This window comes from Spermophilus citellus (genome assembly GCF_964194105.1).
Source record: "Spermophilus citellus genome assembly, chromosome: 2".
NCBI classification, from domain to species: Eukaryota; Metazoa; Chordata; class Mammalia; order Rodentia; family Sciuridae; genus Spermophilus; species Spermophilus citellus.
The window spans coordinates 129493140-129515480 of NC_138183.1; the positions used below are offsets into that span (position 1 = coordinate 129493140).

The following is a 22341-nucleotide window of genomic DNA, read 5'->3' on the forward strand; positions in this document are numbered from 1 at the left end:
AAATATGGATCTGTAATAAACATTTTTTTTTTTACATTTTCAATACAAAAATAGAGCAGTAAATAACTTCTAATGTTGTAGAATGACATAACCATTGATAATAAGGGGTAAAAAGTTAAAGCCCTGGGTCTGAATCATTATGTCAGTGCCCATAGTTTCAGTGGCAGTCCTCTGTGAAATCCTCTGTAACCATTAAAATGCTTCAAGATCTGTAAACACACCTCTACCCCACCAATAAACAGTTCACTTCAGAGTTTCTCTGCTAGAGAGTACAGTATCTTTCCTGTGAGTTATACTGAACTTTTTCTTTGCAGTCAGTCACTCAGATGCTCATGGCTTACCTGTCACGCCTTTCAGCTATTGCTGGTAACAAGATCAACTGTGGGCCTGCCCTTACTTGGATGGAGGTATTACCTAATTCACTTCTTATGAAAATTTATTTTAAAGTTATTTACTTAAGAAATTTAATATTAATTTGATAGTTGAGTATCAATAATCAAAAGAAGTGGAGTTCTCATCTGGGAGGATGGATATGTGATACATAAAATGTTTTTCATCTCAAGTCTCCTTTGATAATTTGTGAAATGAGTTTTAATATATTTTATGAATCTTCATACTTTTTTGGTATTCAGAGTATTAATGTTCACATTGAGCAAACTATATATGTTTTAGTTTACTTAATAATTGAATTTTGTGGTAAAGGGAATTGAAACTGGGGGTGCTTTTACCATTGAGCTGCATTCCTAACCCATTTAATTTTTTTTTGAGACAAAATCTTGTTAAGTTACTGAGGCTGGCTTTGAGCTTGCTATTCTGCCTTAGCTTCTCAAGTTGCTGTGGTTACAGAGGAGCACTACCTTGCCCAACTAATAACTGAAAATGTTTTTCACTTATTTACAAACAAGTAATAGCTATTTTAAAGGATCTGATTTAAGAGTATATTGAGTGAAACATTATCCTGTAGGGGCTGGGGTTGTGGCTCAGCAGTAGAGCACTTGCCTAGCACATGTGAGGCCCTGGGTTCGAACCTCATCACCACATAAAAATAAATAAAATAAAGGTATTGTATCCAACTACAACTAAAAAATAAATATTTATAAAAAGACCAGAGAGAGGAAGAATTATGCTGTATATGTGTAGTAAGAATTGTAATACATTCCGCTGTCATTTATTTTTTGAAAAAATAAAAAAAGAAACATTATCCTGTAAATATGTTAGATATTTGTGCTTAATTTGCATATAGTTATGTATTTTCTACTCTCAATGGAAATTGGGAAGACAAGAAGGAAAGTAGAAAGCATAGTGAACTGTTGAAAGCAATTGTACTCTTGACCTTGACTTTTCCATTACATACTATGTGTTTTTGTAATTTATGTTTTCCTATCTTATGAAAGATTGAATTACTTTTTCTTTGTTTAACCTCTTCCAACTTTAGCCTTGAAATAGTGTTGAAATGATGTATGTTAAATGCCATAGCACAATGACTATCATACATTAACTATCTAATAAGTGGTATTTGTGTTTTTTAAAAGACTTTGAATCATTATCTGTCTAAATTAAATTGAATTATATTTTATAAGTAGTCAAAGAAACTTGTGCAGGTTCCATGTCTTTAACCGTCTCATAGTATGTGTGCTTCATTACAGATTGATAATAAGGGAAATCATCTTCTAGTTCATGAGGAATCATCCATCAACACTCCTGCTGTTGGTGCTGCCCATGTTATCAAGAGGTACACTGCTCGGGCTCCAGATGAATTGACATTAGAGGTAAATAATTACGCATTTTGTTCTTTAGTCCCTGTTACCTTTCTAGCCTCATGCTTAAGTGTTTTAATCATTTACTTAATTTTAGCAAATTTAAAGCACCAGGTATTTCTGAAGTCCTTTATCTTTTGGCCTGGAAACTTTTCTATTTTTGTTTAAATGATCATGTCCATCCTTTAACACTCAGCTTCAGCATCTCTCATTTCTTCTAGAAAGCCATCCTTGGTATCCCTCACCTTACTACATGCAGATAACACCCCCAAAAGCTGGAATGAATGTCATTCAGAAAAGCTTTCATGGCTTATCTATGACATATCAGTTATTACATTTAATCATAGTTTTCCTCCTGTTTGTTTCAGTAGACCTCCTGATAGCAATATCTTTCTTTGTGCTTTTAGTGCATAAAAACGGTGATACTCAGTAATACCTTTTAAAAATGTTTGTTTAAAGATTGAGTTAAAGGACCAGATGGAGGGTGAATGAATATTTCTTGATCAGATGCAAAAGGAGAAGGAAATTACATTTCTTCCTCTAAAACTATGTCTCAGGTGGTAAAAGACAAATGCTAACAGTTATTCAATTTAAGATAGAAGAGTATCAGTTTTTACTGTCTAGCTTCTGAATGGTTTTCAAACTACACTCTTAGGTTCTGTACAGAAAGAAATGCAGGTCTTCAAAGATATCATATCTCTTAGCAAATATGACTATGAAGATGGCTTAGTCATGACTTGAGAAGTCAGAGTAAATATGTAGGTTCCTAAAAATGTGTATATTAGTTATAGTGCTCTTAAGTATTAAATTTTGTTTTTCATAGATAATAGCACTTGTTTTGATGGAGGAATATAACTTCTATGAAATATATTACTTAATTATTATAATTAAAATTATTAAAATATTCATGTAAACTCACTAGCTTGCTTTTTACAATGAAGAAAGTTAGGTCTATAGTGGAGTGTTGGACTATATAGTGGAGTGTTGTTGAAAGGAGTTGAATTGTCATCACATTTTGTACTTACTAAGAACAATCCATCTTGGGCCTTTCCTATATGATTAAATAAGATATATCAGTATAATGGCTTGCACATGGTATCATAATGGTAACATTAATGGTATTATTGTTTTAAATATGAGTATTTGAAACTTCTGTAAGTGAATCTCATTGCTTCCCGTGACAGTGGTTACAAAGTATACAAGTTCTACAACTTAGCATGGGGTTATACCCCACTGAACCCATTTTAAGTTGAAAATACTGTTAAGTTAAAAATATATCAAACATGCCTAACCTACTGAACATCCTGGCTTAGCAACAAGGGCATTGTAGTTTTTCAGTTGTCTGCCCTTGTAACATGACTGATTGGAGATGTGGCTCCATGTTACGCAGTATCACAGAAGAGTATTATACATATTACTAGCCTGGGAAACAATCAAAATTCAAAATTTGAAGCACAGTTTCTACCGAGTGCATATCACTTTTGCACCATGGTATAGTCCAACCCAATATACATAGGAGTCAGTATTTTAAAGCATAACTTGTTGAGAGCCACAGCCAAAGGGGCCCCAGCAAACTTCCAGCTGCCAGCAAACTTCCAGCTGCCGGCTGATGATTGGCTCACAGCGCCCCAGCAACATCTAGCTGATTGGCTCCTCTGCGGTGATGCTCATTGAGCTGTTTCCCTGCCCTTTCCGACCATGGAGCTGCTCATTGGGGGACTTCTTTGGCTCCGCCCATGCGACCCAGCCAATCGGCCTCAAGAGCGGGAGGATTGTGGGAGGTGGTGAGGCTTGTGTTTGTGGGAGAGGCTTGTGGGAAGCTGGTGGTGGCAGTTGCGCTCTGAGGGTTTTTTCCTGAGGAGCTGTTTTGTTTGGCCTGTGTAGTTCTAAAAATAAAGTTAGTTTCTTTTGACAAGTGGCTCCTGAATTGTGCCCAGCCAGACTGCGGCATTTGGTGGCCCGTACGGGGATTGAACCCGCGACCTTGGCATTATCAGCACCAAGGGGCCCCTTTGGCTGTGGCTCTCAACAATAACTGATGATAATGGTATGATACCTAGCATTAAAAAAAAATCTTCATCTAAAATCTAGCTTTCTGACATTACTGCATATGAGTTACTAAGATCACAGTTTTTGTGTTGCTTAACATTTTTTTAAGAACTTTCCTTAGCAAAAAGTAAGATTATTAAATTACTTTAAAAGAGGTAATATATTTTTCCAGAAATTATTAGCCAGAGCATAAAATAGTACTCTGTCCTTTTGTGCAGTTCAAATTTAAACTCTAGGTATAGCAATTGATTTAAAATTAAACTCAAACAATTTTACTAAAATTTTGATTCTTTTAGGTGGGAGACATTGTTTCCGTTATTGATATGCCCCCCAAAGTGTTAAGTACATGGTGGAGAGGCAAGCATGGGTTTCAGGTAAGCAATAAAAATTAGGTGTGGAAAAATTCTAAGAACACTTATCTGTATGTCATTAAAAATCCTATTTCTAAGGTATACTTCAAGTGGACTTTGTCATCAGAAATGTTGTCTTTAAATGGCATTAAACCTGGATTTCCTTGTCCAGTTGCTTTTGTGGTTTTGTTTTGTTTTCTCCCCCTTCTTTATCATTCTGCCAGTGTGAGCAGGGTCTCAGGCCTGAGAGCTGCTTTTAGTATTAATTTGTTTTTTTCTGGGAAGTGGGGGAGGTGGTGTTCTAGGGAGTGAACTCAAGGGCACTCAACCACTGAGCCACATCCCAAGCCCTGTTTTGTAATTTTACTTAGAGACAGGGTCTCACTGATTTGCTTAGTACCTTGCTTTTGCTGAGGCTGGCTTTGAACTCTAAATCCTCCTGCCTCAGCCTCCCAAGCTGCTGGGATTACAGGCGTGGACCATAGCACCCAGTTTAGTGTTAGTTTTAAATCATCATTCATGTATATTTTCTTTTTAAAATATACTTATTAAAAATAAGTCAGTTTGATAAAATTTTTCTATAAAAAAATCATTATAACTCTTGTTAGAAACTTACTGTATTACAGAACAACAGTAAAATCTAAAGTCTTCTCATTTATATTTTCCATATACATGTAAGTTGTTTAATTTAAGACTTTACAATGGCATCTTTTAAATTAACTTGGGACTAATTTTCATAGAATGGAATGGGGTTTCTTTTCTCTTTTAAAATTGTCCATAAAGGAGACTCTGAAAAAGCTTTAAAATTATGTTCTTAATCCATGGTGTGTATGTGTGTGTGTGTGGTTTCCTTATAAAAGTATTGTGAAATGCTACACAAGTAAACCACTTTCACTACAAAGTCAGAAATTTGATTACTAGTATATAAATATTTTGAGCTTGACATATTTAAAAATCCAGATTATTAACTGTTCATAAAATGTATTTTATAAATGAATATTAATACCATTTAAAACAGTTAATTGTGGGGTCCGGAGTCAAATTGCCTGAACTATAATCATGTATTATCTTGGGCAGATTATTTAATGATCTGTGTCTCTGTTTCTCCATTTGTAAATTGGGGATTGCAGACAATATTTTTTCCATGTAGACTTTGTCATGAAGGTTAAAAGTATGAAGAGGAAAGTATAAAGTACTTAGACCAGGCCAGGTGTGTGTGTGTGTGTGTGTGTGTGTGTGTGTGTGTGTGTGTTTTGCTCAATAAATGTTGATATAAAATTTAAATAGTTCTGTTTTTTATTTTAAAAATTTAATTTTATCTATACATTTCTAATAAAAAAGCATATATAGCAATTCACCAGTTTATTTGCAGTCTTTGGAATTGAATTTCTTCTTAAAACCAAAGGGTTCCACTTAAAATCTCTGTACTCCTTCTCAACATTTTAATTTTGATTGTAAAAATAGTAGCAAGTTTGTCTTTATTTGTGTAACCGTTATTTATTGATCAATGACTGTATGCTAGGTATAGACTTACCTTCCTAATTATTTTATTTAGACCCACACAAGTAAGTCCATTACCTAAACAAACTAATTTTCTTAAAGTCATAAATTAAGTATTCTAAAACTGTTATAACTTAGTTTATTGCCAAAACACATTATTTAAAATAAAAACAAGTGTTTTAAATTCAAGGAGATTTCTCTGTCATTGATAATAAAACTTGCTCCTGTAGGAATGTTATTTTTTGTATTAGTCTCAGAAAGGCAATGGTGTCTGTGCAGATCAAGGTGGAGTGTTCCTGTGAGAACAGCAGTGGATGTGGGGGTCCCCATAAAACCAGCAGCAAGACATTTTTAAATGTCAAAACTTTTTTTTTAAAGGAGTCCAATATTTTAAGGAAAGAATCCACCTGGTACCCTATGCCTTGCAGTCCTACACACTAGTCCATTTGTAAGACTGCAAGGGAAGGTGGGAGTTGGGAGATTTGTTGAGCATCTGCTATACACAAAGCATTTGGCATTTTACATGCAGTGTGTTCTTTAATTTCAAGAAACTTCCAGATAATTTTTATCTCCTATTTTTATGGAGAGAAGGCAGTTTTTGAGAAGTTTAATAAACTGTCAGAATGTTAAATGAGTCTCTGTCCCATTGCCTGAAGAGCACTGAGCATGATTTATACATTCACTCTCAAATTATTAACTCTCTTCACTTCAGTTTTCTGTGCTGTAGAAAAGAACATCTTTCCTTCCCAACCAGGGAGGATTGTGGTAAAGATTAACCAGTTGAAGGCTACAAAGCATACCTGTTTACTGGTAGAGACTGTTAGTTAAGATTTTATGTAATGATTAATAAATTGTATCTTGGAGAAAAGCTCCTCCTCAGGCAACTCATGAAGTTCCCTACTCTTGATAGGTATTTAAAAATTCTGAAGATGTGTTCCTCCTGAGATATCCTTTAAGAGTGAAGATAATCTTAATTATCCATGTATATGATAACTGTAATCTATAGCTCTTTTATGTCCTGATTTTCTATTTTAAAAATCATGAAATAATAACTTTTTCTGATGACTCTCATACTTTTAATTTTTTAACTAGTAAGATGGTTAATCAAAGAGAATCTCATATAACCTCAGCAGGAGAAGAGGTGTCAGTATAGCTGCCCTGATTAGTTTAAGTCAGCCCACTGGACCTCTAGCCCCATAGTGCCTGCCTAGGTGGATTCCCTGAGGCCTTCTGTAGTAGCTCAGAGGACCTCAGCCGAGCTAAAAACCACAATTTATGTATAGTGGACCTTACCTTTATATAGTAGATATATTACACCAAAAGCTACTTTAAACTTTAATTTTTAAAAGCTAGTTCACAGTGTAAAAGTATTAGAAAAACATGTTCTTTAAAGGGGCATTTTTATGTGAGCCCTTTCAAAAGGTCAATATTAAATTTCTCTTATGTAAATTATATCTTAATTCTTGGTATTTCATAAATTCTGAGGTAGGTGGGTCATATAAATTCAGAATGCAAACAGTCATGCTTATTTTATAAATATGTGTATGAGATTTTATTTTTCCTATTATTGGGCATGGCTGTTTTTCTTTCATTTGTCTGTTAGATACTGTTATAGTTTGCTAGGGCTGCTATAATAAAATACCACAGACTGGGTGGCTTAAATAACATAAATTTATTTTTGCACAGTTCTGAAAGTTAGAAGTTCAAAATCAAGATGTTGGCAGAGTTGATTTCTTCTGAGGCCTTTCTCCTTGGTTTGCAGAAGGCTGTCTTATTACTGTGTCCTCACATGGCATTTGCTCTGTTCATGTGGGTGTCTTTGAGTTCTTATCTCCTCTTCTTGTAAGGATAGTAATCCAATTAGATGAGGACCCACCCACTATGACCTCATTTAGTCCTCACTAAAAGCCTTATCTGTAAATACAGCTATAGTTCTGAACTATGGAAGTTAAGAATTCAACAAAAGAATTTGGGATGAATACAATTTAGCTTATGATAGGTGCCACTCAACCTGGATAAAAGTGGGTTGAACCACTTTTAGGGCTGGGCTGAAGTTCCTTGGGCTTCATGGCCCAGCTGGACTCTCCTTGGAGGTTGTGGAAGGGTTCCTAGAAGAGTGTAGTCTTAAGTATGTGTCTTCTGGGGAGAGGATCTTCAGGTGAACCAGTGAAACCTCTCTCAGTGGGCTCAGGCTGACTGGCATGGAAGAGCATACCTCAGTCAGCCAGTTTGACTAACTTTGGTTATATGCCAATTCTGCAAACTGGGCTCTGACTGCAGACCACAGAGAAGGATGCACAGTGGTGTAGCCTGTCTTTCCTCATGGTGCAGAGGAGATGAGGGGCTTACGTGGCATGGGGGTGGCCAGGACAGTGGTCTTCCTGGGGATCCAAATCTTTGGGTGCCAATTGGGAGAAATAATTAGGGAGCAATAGCATGGGCTGCTACTTCCCATGGTAGAGGCAGAGTCCACTGAGCTGTTGTGTTCTGAGCACTGATGAGAAACTTTTTGAAATATCTGCATTTGCAGCTCTGCTCAGCCTCATAGGTTACGACCTGTTACTTGTACACTACTTTTTTCTTTCAACAAGGTCCCACACATGTGTTGTCTCCTTTCTCACTTGCCATTAAGATCTGGCATGGTTCAGGTCTCCTTGTGGAAGCCTTTCCTTTATATTGCTATGAACTAGTGCTGTGCAATTGCTGTGTTGTGATTTTCTTTAGTATTTGAAAGTGTTTATTAGAATTCTTTAAAATAATAAATAGACCCGATTTTTAGTATAGGTTAGTATATATTGCAAAATAATTGAGCAGATAGTTCATGAAGTTTCATAGAGTTATTCCTTCTACAATTTTTCTATATTCACATCTTACTTAACAATGCAATGAATAGAATTGGCAAATGCTGACCTTTTTCTCATGTCAGTTGTTGGCTGTGTTTACTTGAAGTATGTGGTAAGCAGTGTTTCTAGAAAAGTGGTCTGAGGAACACCTAAACCAGAATCATAGATAATAAAAATGCAAGCATAAATCCTACCCACAGTTACTAGAACAGTTTTGGCTTTGCTTTTTGTTATAATTAATGAACCGGTATCAATATACTGTTATTAACTATAGACCATCATTTACATTAGTCTTCATTCTTGATGTTGCATATTCTGTGCATTTTGACAATTGCCCAATGACATATATCCATCATTTTATTTTCATACAGAATTGTTTAGTCATCCTTCAGTTATTCTTCCATGCTTCACCAGTTCATGTCACCCTCTCTCTGAATTCTGGTAAACACTGATCTTTTACTATTTCCATAGTTTTGCCTTTCTCAGAATGTCATATGATTGTCATATGTTCTTTTCAGATTAGCTTCTTTCACTTAGTAATTTGTGTTTAAGATTTCTTTCATGTCTTTCCATGGTTCTGTAGCTCCCTTTTTTAAATCACTAATATTCGATGTTAAGGATGAACCATGATTTATTATCTAATCACTTATGGAAGGAATCTTGATTGTTTCCATGTTTTTAGCAATTATGAATAAAGCTGCTGTAAACATTCATGTGTAAGTTATTATGTGAACATAAGTTTTCAAGTCCTTTGGGTAAATACCAAGGAGTATGATTGCTTATCATGTAGTAAGAATATGTGCTGTTTCACAAGAAACCACCAAACTGTGTTCCAAAATAGCTGTACCATTCCACATTCTCACTAGCAATGAATAAGAGTTTCTGCTACCTAGCACACTCTCACTGGCATTTGATAACTGTCAAGTTTTTGAGCGGGGATGGGTTTAGCCATGTTAAAAGTATTTAATGTAGTTGCATTGTTGCTTTAAATTACAAATAAAGTTAGTCCACGAAATAGCATTTACTGAATATGCTTAAGGGTACATCTCTGCTATCTTCATTATTTTGTTACCAATAAATTATAATATTCTCTGCCACTAATTCTCAAATTGTAGTGTGCATGAGAATCAACAGGGGAACATACTAGAAAGAGTGAACATCAACCTGGGTCTGGAGCACAGTGATAAAGTGTTTGCCTTGCATGCCTGAGGCTCTGGGTTCCATCCCTAGTAACAAACATACAGACACACACACACACACAAACGCACACACACACACACACACACACACATATGAGAGAGAGAGAGAGAGAGAGAGAGAGAGAGAGATTGATTAAATCTCAGGACCTAAACCCCAAAATTTCTGTTTAGGTAGTTTTGGGGTAGGATGTGAGACCTTCTCTGTATTTTTATCTATGTGTGCTCTAGGTAAACTGCTAGTTGACTGGTGGTTGGTAAAGATCAGCATTTTGCTAAGTTCTGTTTAGTGTACCTCTTCCAGACCATAATTTAGCTTGGGGAACAGAAGGATAAGTTCATCCCTGTGTTTAAATTATACCCCAACTTTCTTTCTTTTCTTAAGCTTCTGGGAGTAGGAAGTGTGAAATTATATTAACTACAGTAATTTGAAATTCTGAAATCTGTATAATTGCCTCTTAAGGAGTATATTGACTCTTTTATCTTTGATTTTTGAGATGTTTCATTATATGATAAACCTTCTTCACTTTATTTTCTTTGATTTGAAAGCCACAGGCATTACTCTCAGACTTGCGCTCCTATATGTAGACTGTAGTTGGAAATGTGAGGTAAGGCCTCTGAGAGCCATTTTTCTTAGGTTAAAGGCATAATACAAATATAATATTAATGTTTTTGAACATTATTTATTTCTCTGGTGCAGTTTTATGAGTTTTATTTGGGAACCACTGGCATCAGAATGACCTGAGAAATGTGGATATTTTTCATCAGAATCTTAGGGGCAGGGGCACAGTCTAAATTTTAACAAGTTTATTAGATTATTCTTACATATGGAATGTGGGAACCACTGACCCAGCCTCCTGTTTTTTTATCCTTTGCAGATAGAATGAGCAGCCAACATACAGCAGTTGTTTTGTTGTCCCTCCTCACAGAAAGTCCTCCTTAAAACACATTTGTCAGGAAATTAATCTAGTGGCTAAAATCCCACTTGGAGATTAACAGAACAGATGAAGGTCATATTTTGTGGATTCTCCACAAGATGATCAAGATCAAGTATTTTACTTTTCATAGTTAACTCAGAATGTTGTGGGTTTTTTTTGTTTTTATTCTTTTCATAAATATCAGAGAAGTAATTCTTGGACAATAAAAATTTCCTTACCACAGGAGTTGAATATGGATAAAAGTCTTCTTTATTCAAAAGGGAAGATAGCTGGGACTCTTTAAACCGTAATATCCAGGAATATAAAGCTGTACCTTTTCATTACTTAAAAATCAAGTAAAGCAAAATATTTCCTCTCAGTTAAGTAATGGGACATCATATTATGTAGTAAATTTTCATAATGTTACATGAATTGAAGAAAAAAGGGAATGTATGACACTAAAAATAAAACTGATTACAAACACTTCTTGAGTGTTTCTTACATTTGCTATTCTATGTGCTTTCCAAATTAACCTTTTATCCCCATTCTTCATGAAGAAGGTGCTGTTATCTCATTTTATGAGTGGAGGAAATTGTAGCATAGAGGGGTCAAACAGCTAGCTCATTATTACCCTTCTCTTTAGTGCAGAGTTTACATTGAAACAGACATTCTGGTCCAAAACCAGATCACAGTAGTAATTTAATCAACTATTTTGAAACTCTGCCTTGTATGACTCATAGATTTCTATAGTAGAAAAGATGATAGTGGTCTATCTGGTTGTAATCTGTCATTTTACAATGTTAGAAATCTAGAAACAAAGACATTTAGATAAATTGTTTTGTTTCACCAAAACTAGATAGTATAGCCAGGATCAAAACACAGGGTGAATTCCAGTTTTGTGATTTTTCCTCCTGTAAATCATAGAAATGTGTACATTTTCATTATTGTTCCTGATGTTTTAATTTTTCTTTTAGTGCCATTAGCAGTGGGTGTTTAGAGATAAATTTCCTAATGGATAGCTTTTTGTTAACTTGATAGCATGAGGATATATCACACTTAAACACTGAGTTTCATAAAAGCAATTGACAGGATCGCTAGAGATAGTAGCTTTTAATCTCATCACATAATGTACTCCGTCTTTATGATACTTTCTGAAATCCCTTCTTGTGATTCTGAAATAAAATCTACAAATAATATAATTACCTAGATGCATATACAATTTTGTAAAAGTCTATGTAAAGTTTCACATGTAATATAAAGGATAAGTAAAAGGAAAGTAATTTTTGTCCTTAAAGTATATGATAAATATTTAGATATAAGTATTTGAGACAACTACTTGAAAACCATGTTAATGTTGTCAAGGCAGACTGACAACATTAACATCAATCAGACAGTAAAATAAACCCATTTATAAGAGCATAAAATATTAAATATTTAAGGATATATCTGGAAAAAATATCTGAATTTTAAAAATATTTCCAGAACCTTTCTGGGAGAAATTAAAGAAGGCCCAAACAAATGGAGAGGTATATTATGTTTATGGGTTGGAAGTCTATATTGTTAAGATGTCATTTCTTCCCACACTGATACCAGTCAGAATCCTAGCAGACTCTTGTATAGAAATTGACAAGCAGATTAAATAATTCATATGGAAATGCAAAGGACCTAGATAGAATAAAGGAGCCAAAACAAATTTGAAGAACAAAAGTTGGAGAGCTAGCAGTATTGAAGATTTACTGTAAAACTACAGCCTAAGTAAAGTGTAGGATCAGTGGAAATAGAGATAAGTAGATTAATGAAACAGAATGGAGTCTAGACATAAACCCATACATACATAGACAACTGATTTTCAACAGAAGTATAAAATCAATTCAGTGAAGAAAGATGGTCTGTTTTTGTCTTCAAAATAAACTTTATTTCTTGCAGAGTCTGCAAAAATAACCTAAAAATTGATCATATGCCCCTATGTAAAGCACGAAAAAGAAAACAATTGTGGTTTGGGATGAGGCAAAGATTTCTTAACTGCAACATCAAAAAATCAATTCTCTAAGAATGTATGGGAAGTGGGAAAAAGTAGTTGGCATTTCTAGATAATAGATTGAATTTGCATTAGTTTGAATCTCCTCAGCAATGTGATTTTTCTCCAGAAACACATGACATTCAAGTTATGGATGTATACTGGTGTAATTTGGGAAGTTGGCTGGGATTGCTATGGCAGAAGATTAATATTGCAAGGAAACTAAGGGAGTTGATTTAGAAGCTCAAATGATCAACCCCAGTGTTCTTACTGGATAACAACAATAACAATAAGAATATCAACAAATAAGATCCAAAGGGACATAGTACCCTGGGAGGAAATAAATACAGGAAGGAAGAGAATGGGGCATCTAAATTTTAATTTCAGTTGTCATGGAATATAAACACTAGAAACCTGGGAGTTTTAACTCCCTGAGGCCAAGTAGTTTCAATTGATGGTATGTCTCTGGGAATAATACAAGTACTTGACTAAGCTTTATAAAAATATTTTGCTCTGTTAATGGCCTTAAAATTTTACTAGTCATAATGAAATAAAAAAAATTAGAGTAGAAATTTTTCTAAAAGTCAGTGATAAGCTCATTGTTTTTTATCTTGAAATTTATTTTTAGGTTTTGATTGGTTGAATCAGAGGGACTATTGTTAGAATTAGGCACTATTGTTGAGCAAGGATTCCTTTCCCTTCCTACTGTCATCAAAACTCTTGGCTTAAATTTTATTCCAATAGTTTTCTATCTAACATTGCCTCTAAGTTGCACTGAAATATTTTTCAGTACACATATTGTTGAAGCCAAACTTGATTTTTTTCCCCCTTTGAGTATCTTCAGGGTACTCAGGAGGTTCCCCTTACATCACTCATTATTCTCCTAGAGCCAGAGGGTGAGCTGTAGACTTGCTTGACTGCTGGAAAGCAATTATAGGATCTCTCAGTGTTGCACAGGCACAGGACCAAATTGATAGCTATAAATTAATGATGAGCATGAGCCCATTGTAAAAATCTTTGTGAATTTTGTAGGATAGCTGTTAAACCCAATCATTATTAAGAATAAAAATATGAATATTTTCAATCAATGAATTATATTAGAATCAAATCTTTTGGGTAATTATTTTACAATATTTTACTGTTATATGTACTCTTGAGGTTCATTCCATCTAATGGATTTATATGGTACAATACTATATAACAGAGGGCTGTTCTGCATCTTTTCTCAATTCTGTGCTCGGTTGTGTCCCGTTGGTAGTTTAAAACCAGCTCAGGTAGGAGTATTTGCACCATGAACACTGGCCAAACCTGTAAATCAAGACCTTTTCCCCCAGGGAGAGCCAGCTGTTAAACTCTACAGGGATATAATAGTCTCTCTGGCTTCTTCTCATTTTATCTCAAAGACCTGAAGAAAAAACTCAAATGAAGGCCCTAGTTCCTTCTGGTAAGCCCCTCTCTTATAAGAACATAGCCTTATCACTACATTCTTCTTTTCCGTTTGTTATAAAGTTTTTGTTATGTACTTCTCTACCATCATGGGCCCCAGGTGATGGCTTTTTCTCTCCCTTGCTTGCTCTTCCTAGAGTTGATATCTCTGATTATGTACCAAATTCTTCTCTCCCTTTCTAGCACTGCTGCAGGAAGAATAAGATATGAAACAGGATGACATAGTTAATCGATAATATTGCCAGAGTTTCAGTCACTTTTACCATTGGATACTTTGAGTTTATTGGGATTTTGTATATTTGGCAAAATATTAGGTTAAATATTCAGCATAAAAGTCTGAGTATTCATTAACTGCATTTTTAGGGTTAGCCATTCTTCTATATGATATCTTCAACAGAACACAGTTTTATTTTTCATGATGAAAATTTTATAAAAGGGAATCTGTTTGCCTTTCACAAGTTTTTTTAAAAAATATTTTGTGTTCTTTTTTTATGTATCTTTGTTTATTTATTTTTATGTAGTGTTTTAAGTAAATGACCCCTTGACTGTTAGCAATGCTCTTGGTTTCAAGACATAGAAAAGTGAAGAGAAAAGGTAGCTAGTGCTACTGATGTCAGTAGTTTAATGATGATAAGCAAAAATCCTAGAGTTCATCTTGGCCTTTCATTGTGATCAAATGATGACTGCTGCAGACCCAGTTATGCCACCTGCATTTACAGCAAAAAGAGACAAGATAGCAGTCTAGAGTTGCGCCTATGTGTGTCTCGAATTCATCTGAATGCAAAGAGTTTGGGAAACTGGATATTTGCTTTAACTAATATTTAATAATATTACATTTTATAAGAAAGGGAGACAAGAGAGCAGGGATTGGGGTTAGTTATTGGATGTGCCTGCAGTAAAATTCCACGAAGTATACAATAACATCTTTCCTACATATCTAAATGTAATATATTGAGACAATTTAAAAGATGAGAATATAACTAATGTGTATGATATAATTCTTTGAAGAAATTCATTAAACTTTTTTCAGTCTTTGTGAGGGCCTGATGGAAAACTAGTTTTTATTTACTGAAAGGTATTTGAATTTAGAAACTGGTCTCTGTGCTTTCACATGAACTTTTGAGGTATAGGTAAGAGTTACTCCTGATGTGACAAATTAGGAAATGAAGCAGTTTCCTCCAGATCATAGAATATAAAAAACATGTGTAAGGCAAGTTTGCACCTAACCTTTTGTCTATGGAAAATTTCAGTTTTGCATAAATTAAAATGAATTAGAATTTTATGGAAAGAATGATATTTTGAGAGTGAGGAAACTTAAGGACACACACATGTGTTATGTGTCACTTACCTGTGTATTATGTTTCATACCCATTTGATGGAGCAGCTAGAACTCTCTAGGTCTTCAGTAATATACTGGCATAATAACAGATAACATTTGATGAGCGCTTACTACATGCACTCATCAAATGCATTTTACCTATGCTAATCACTTAATTATCATAAAACCCATATGAGATAAGTATTATCATTATCATGTATAAACAGAAAAACAATCTAAACTACACATCCAGCCTACTAAGTGGTAGATTTAGGACTGAACCCACATCCTTTACCCTGAGACAATTCTGTTAACCAGTGCACCTCAGACCCTCTCACAGAACTCATACAAGAGAAAATGAGAAGGATCTTTCATTTTCTTACCTAGTTCCAACCAATCTTGGAAGCATTCCCCGTTTATTGAAATAGAAATTTGAATAGAATGTGTTACGGAATTTTATCAATAAAACAAATACTGAAAGCATAATTTTGGAAGGCAGTGCATATAGGAGCTTTAAGAATCCCAAATACAAATCTTGCAAGCAAAACTGATAATCATTTAATAACCCCTTTTCAGCTCATGATAACTGGTTATGTCCTCATAATTTTAAGAAGTACCATAGAATATTCATCTAGAAATTGAAATAAGAATGCTACAAATGAGTGTGTGAAAATAATCCCACACAGATGGAAATTATACAGCTCAGAACTTTGTGATGAGTCACGCTCTTGGAAGACTGTTCTATTCTTCCCAGAGTCTGTCAACAGAGGGGAGATACAACGTGATGTAGTTTTCATTTTTCAGCTTTAACATCTGCTGCATGGCAGCCCATTTATATCCCTATCTAAGGAAACATCTATAAATATTGGTAAAGATTTCCTTTTTACTTTTTTTTTTCCAGACTGTTTATCTCTGTATTTATTCTATTAGCCTCACAGTATCTCTGGATGATCTGAAACTCAGAATTTTGTTAGTATAGCTTATTAGGATCCTACCAAAAGCCAATAGGCAATTCTGTCATAAGGTCAATGTGGTGTGCTCTTGGAAGCGAAAGTATCTGGCTGCTGAAATTCTTCTCTCTCACTTTCTGTCTTATCCATGTACTTCTGGCTCTTTACCAGCAGTGAATACCAGGATTTTAAATGAGTGTTTCAGAAATCCATTTTTTAAAAAATTATGTTCTTTTATTTCATGAAACATGTATGAAAGTGAAGAGAAAATTCACAAATAATTAGTTTAGTGTTAAATTTTAAAAAACTTATAAAGAAAGTAATAAACCCAATGAGTTGGCAACAGAAGTGTCAGCACAACCAGATTTGAGATTTCAGCAAAGTGAATTATTAAACAGTAAAAAATTTATCTGTTGCCTGTGTAGCATTTTAAATGTAATAGAAGAAGTTTGGGGAATTAAAAGCTAACACTAAAAAAGCAGACTTAGATATTTGGATAGAGAACCCTGCATAAGTCTGTATACTCATAGCAACAGATTGTTTTATTATTTGTTTGTGTAATTGGCATCATCTGCTATTCAGAATCTTGGAATAATAGAATCATTTGGGAGGGACTGTGGAGTACATTACTGGAACTGAGTTGGCAGTGTTCACATACTGGTTTGTTTGCTAGTTTGGAATCTGTATTTGTTGCTTTTCTTTAGGTGGGACTCTTCCCTGGACATTGTGTTGAGTTAATTAACCAGAAAGTTCCCCCGTCGGTGACCAATTCAGTGCCAAAACCAGGTGAGTACACATTTTCATTAGTTTGGTATGACCAGCTGCTCACAGGTACAGATGTTCGCTTCTAGTCAAGTACATGGCTTGTTTGGCTGTTCTTCGCATTTATTTATATAATACGTATTCTTAATTTTACATGATTTTAATTTTAAACACTGCCTAATTTCTGTTGCTCATTTTACAAAGTTGTTTATGTATATTCTAATGTTTAGACAATTTTAAAGAATGTGTGTTCCACTAAGCTTTGTCATTACTTGCTTTTATGGTTACTATAGGAGGAATATACTATATACTATAGGAGGAATGCAGCTTATTAATGAATAAAGTGATTTTAAAAATAAGTTTAAAGATCTAACATGGGCATCACAGGCTTGGTGTGATCAATTGGAAGATAACAGTTGAAGGGCATGTATATTTTATCAGTGCCTGTGAACATCAACACTGTTTGAAGCAGCATTTTTTATTACTTATATAATTTATAGTGCTATATAAATATGTGGAATATATTTAAAATAAACAAAGCAGTATTTCAGGGGATTAAAAAAAGCAGCAAGAAAATTGGGATTTTTGTATGTGTTGGGATGATTTAATCTGGGCAAAATTCTGTAGAGTATCTTGTCTGGGAATGTTCGATCCAATGTAAATTTTTAAAAAGAAAATAAAAATAGACTCAAAGATTTTAAACCAAAGAAGTAATTGAGTTTATTTTTCCTAGTTATATTACATTTCTTCTGTCCTTTCTGGTGAAAGGAGAAGATTTCTAAGCCTCAGAATTTAATTGAACTGCTTAAAGTATCTTCAGAGTTTTGTAAAGGACTATATGTAAGGGGAATTACAGGGGAAAAGTTCATTCTTTCCTTATTTTGTATTTTCTCATTTCTGCTCACAAATCATAAATTTGTCAGTCTTTGTAAAGTATTTAAGTAAAGGTGAAGGGAAGTAACTCCTTTCAAAGCTTATTTCTTTATTGAAGATTAGGTAGTCATTGTTCCAATTTCTATCATAGGAATTTATAGGCAGATTAACTTTATTGCTTAGTAAAGAAAATACTTCAAAATAGTGTTCTCTGCACTTCTACTTGACCCAGGATTCTCATTTTTTTTTCAAGGCAATTTTATTTTGCTTTGGTATTTTTATTAAAAGACTGTGCATATTGCTCAGTAAACATTTGTTAATAATTGTGATGAGTGTGAGTTTCTTTTTTTAAAATATGGCACTTAAAATATAGTCACTTAAAAATAACAATTTGGGGAAATATAATTCACATACCATGCAATTCACTCTTAAAGTGTATAATTCAGTGTTTACATAATTGTACAACTATTATTACAGTTAATTTTAGAATATCTTTATTACTCCAAGAAGAAATCCTGTATCCATTAGAGACACTTTTTCCCCATTCCTTTCTTCCCTCACAGCCCAAGCAACCACTAATTTACTTTTGGTCTTTATAGCTTTCCCTCTTTTGGATTTTTTTAAAGGTGGAATATACAAAATATGGTTTTCTGTGTCTGGCTCAAAAGACCACTTAGCATAATGTTTTCAGGGTTCATTTATGTTCTAGCATATAATAGTACTTCATCTCTTCTTTTAAATGGATGAATGAAAGTACCATAGTTATTTATCCATTAATTGGTCATTTGCAGTTGTCTTCATTTTTGAATGCTGCAGTATTCATGTATGAGAGTTTTTGTATGGACATATGTTTTTGTCCCTCTTGGGTATGTCCTACTAGAAGTGGAATTGTTGAATTATATTTAACCTTCAGTTACACTTTTATACCATTTTACAGTTCTACCACCAACATACAAGAATTTTAGTCATTCCATATCCTCCCTCCCTCCTTCCCTCCCTCCCCCCCCCTCTTGTTTTTCTCCAGTGGTGCTGACAGTTGTTCTACCACTGAGCTATATCCCTATCCCTTTTCTTTTTCTTTTTTTTTTTTAAGAGAGAGAGAGAGAGAGAGGAGAGAGAGAGAGAGAGAATTTTTTTTTTTTAATATTTATTTATTTTTTTTTTAGTTCTCAGCGGACACAACATCTTTGTTGGTATGTGGTGCTGGGGATCGAACCCGGGCCGCACGCATGCCAGACGAGCGCGCTACCGCTTGAGCCACATCCCCAGCCCCCTATCCCTTTTCTTTTGAGACAGGGTCTCACTAAGTTGACCAGGCTGGCCTTAAATTTACAGTCTTTCCTACCTTAGACTTCCAAATGGCTGGGATCAAAGGCATGTGCCACTGCTCTCAGCTGCCAGCCCATGCTATTATTTGGATTTTTTTTTTTTAACTTTTGCCATCTTTGTAAGTGTAAAGCAGTATCTCATTGTGGTTTTGATTTGCATTTTCCTGTTGGTTAATTATGTTGAGCATCTTTATAAGTGCATATTGGCTTAGTATATCTTTTTTGGAGAAATGTCTGTTCAGATCCCTTGACAGTTTTTAAATTGGATTATTTGTCTTTTCATTATTGAGTTTTGTTTTTTGTCTGGTCCAGGTACAAGTCAGTTATCAATTAATAGTGATTTATAAGTATTTTCTCCCATTTTTGGGATCATCTTTCACTTTATTTTTTAAGTTATTTATTTGTTTTAATTAGGTATATATGACAGCAGAATGCATTTTGATTCATTGTAAACAATTGCAGCACAACTTTTCATTTCTCTGGTTGTATACTATGTAGGTCGTACCATATGTGCAGCCATACATGTACCTAGGGTAATAATGTCCATCTCATTCCACCATCTTTCCTACCCCCATACACCCTTCTCTCCCTCCCCTTTGCTCAAAGTTCTTCCTACCCCCGCATTATGGATCACCATCCACTTATCAGAACATTCAGCCTTTGGTTTTGGGGGGATTGGGTTACTTCGCTTAGCATGATATCCTCCAACTCCATTCATTTACCTGCAAATGCCATAATTTTATTCTCTTTTAATGCTGAGTAATAGTTTATTGTGTATATATACCACAGTTTATTTACCCATTCATCTGTTGAAGGGCATCTAGGTTGGTTCCACAGTTTATTGTGAATTGAGCTGCTGTAAACATTGATGTGGGTGCTTTACTATAGTATCCTGATTTTAAGTCCTTTGGGTTAGACCAAGGAGTGGAATAGCTGGATCAGATGGTGGTTCCATTGCAAGTTTTCTAAGGAATCTCCATATGGCTTTCCAGAGAGGTTCCACAAATTTGCAGTCCCACCAGCAATGTATGAGTGTGCCTTTCCCCCCACATCCTCATTTATTGTTGTTTGTATTCTTGATAACTGCCATTCTGACTAGAGTGAGATGAAATCTTAAAAGAAGATTTAGTTTGTATTTCACCTTTCAATTTCTTGATGGTATCCATTGAAGCATAAAAGTTTGAAGCATAAAAGCATAAAGTCCAGTTTAATTTTTCTTTTTTTAATATTTTGTATATTTTTTAAAAGTTTTTAAATAACCTAGTGCCACGAAGATTAACTTTCATAGTTTCTTCTGAGAAGTTTATGGTTTTAGATTTTTCAATGTAAGTCTGTGATCTATTTTTTGGAATTAATTGTCATATATGGTGTGAGGCAGAGATGCAACGTCATGTGGATTGTTCCAACACTGCTTATTGATTGTTCATTCCCCATTGAATTGTCTTTCCACCCTTGTAGAAAATCAGTTGACCTTAAATACATGACTTTATTTCTGGACTTTCAGTTCTGTTCCATTGATCTGTATGTCTTATGCCAAGAACTACCCTATATTGTTTGCTGTGGCTTTGCAGTAAGTTTTGCAATTAAGAAGTGTTAAGTTCTGGAGCTGGGGTTGTGGCTTACAGTAGATCGCTCATCTTGCACGTGCGAGACCCTGGGTTCGATCCTCAGCACCACATACAAAAATAAACAAGTTTAGGTCCTTGGCCCATTCAGACACTTCTCAGAGGAGGACATACAATCAATCAACAAGTACATGAAAAAATGCTCACCAGGGCTGGGGATGTGGCTCAAGCGGTAGCGCGCTCGCCTGGCATGCGTGCGGCCCGGGTTCGATCCTCAGCACCACATACAAACAAAGATGTTGTGTTGTCTGCCGAAAACTAAAAAATAAATATCAAAATTCTCTCTCTCTCTCTCTCTCTCTCTCTCTCCTTTCTCTCTCTTTAAAAAAAATGCATCCTCAGGATGTCTTTTTAAAAAAAATTAAAAATAAAAATAAGAACAGTGTTAGATTTTTTTCAAAAGCAGTCTTCTTATTGAAATCATCCTAGGTTTTTTTATGGTTACTTTTTGATGCTACTAAAATTTGATATCAAATTTTTTGTGTGATTTCTTGTGCATTGTTTTAATCTATCTTCTCCTTGGTATAATGTCGCAGTCTTGGCTGGGCACAGAATCACGAGCCACTCAAGCAGGAACAAAACTTTATTTTTGAAAAAGCCGCCAATACTCCGTAGGTGCCGGCAAGCCAAACCCGGTCCTCCCACGCGGGCGTCTACCGGAACTGCGAGTCTCCCGGAACCGGGGGGGGGGGCCGGACCTCCCCCGGAATTTCCTCCTACTATCCTTCCCCAACCAATGGGAACTCTCCAGGAGTCCCGTAACATGAGTCCGGTAGCAGGCCAAGGTGAACAGCAGGAGTCCAATTTCCATATGAATGTTAATCTTAACATAATCATATCATCTCAGTGGCTAGCTGGGGTCACTTTACAACCAAAGGTGCCATGCATCATATTATTTGCTTGTGGCTCCTAGCATCTGCCCCCTTCTGTTTAATTAAGCAACAAGCAATGTGGCTAGGGACCGTGCCTGGTAGGTTGTCCAATTCAACATATGGTTCTTACCCGTCATGGGAGAACTGACCTTTAGGCGTCAGCTTCCTGTCTTAGGTTGAATCCACTACAATCAGATCAACCCGTCACTGACTACCTGTCCAGCATTCAGCCATGCTTGTGGATAGGCCTATACACCAGTGGGGGGGTGAGGTTCTTGCCTCACCTCTGTTGGCCCCCAAATTTTGCCTTGGTGCCAGTGGAGGGGTGAGGTTCTTTGCCTCACCTCTGTTGGCCCCCAAATTTTAGACCATCACTAGTAGAAGGGAGGAGGATACAGAAATGCCACGACACCAAGCCAATTGATGGCTCCTTTGGGAAAATTGCGTCACTGGTGACACCATCAGCAAAGATATGCCAGCAGTACCACAATTCGCTGCACCAGACGATAGTTCACAATGCATGCAACTGATATATAGT

General features: G+C 35.3%; 1 protein-coding gene across 4 annotated transcripts in view; it reads left to right on the forward strand.

The window, feature by feature from the left end:
* The window catches only part of ARHGAP32 (Rho GTPase activating protein 32), a 283976-nt gene that overhangs the window by 197820 nt on the left and 63815 nt on the right, over positions 1–22341 (forward strand). For all 4 annotated transcript variants that reach the window (XM_081280998.1, XM_081281001.1, XM_081280999.1 and 1 more), the window contains 4 exons: positions 315–407; positions 1647–1769; positions 4103–4180; positions 17048–17129. In XM_081280998.1, the coding sequence (XP_081137124.1) occupies positions 315–407; positions 1647–1769; positions 4103–4180; positions 17048–17129 (376 nt within the window). The remainder of the gene's footprint in view (positions 1–314; positions 408–1646; positions 1770–4102; positions 4181–17047; positions 17130–22341) is intronic.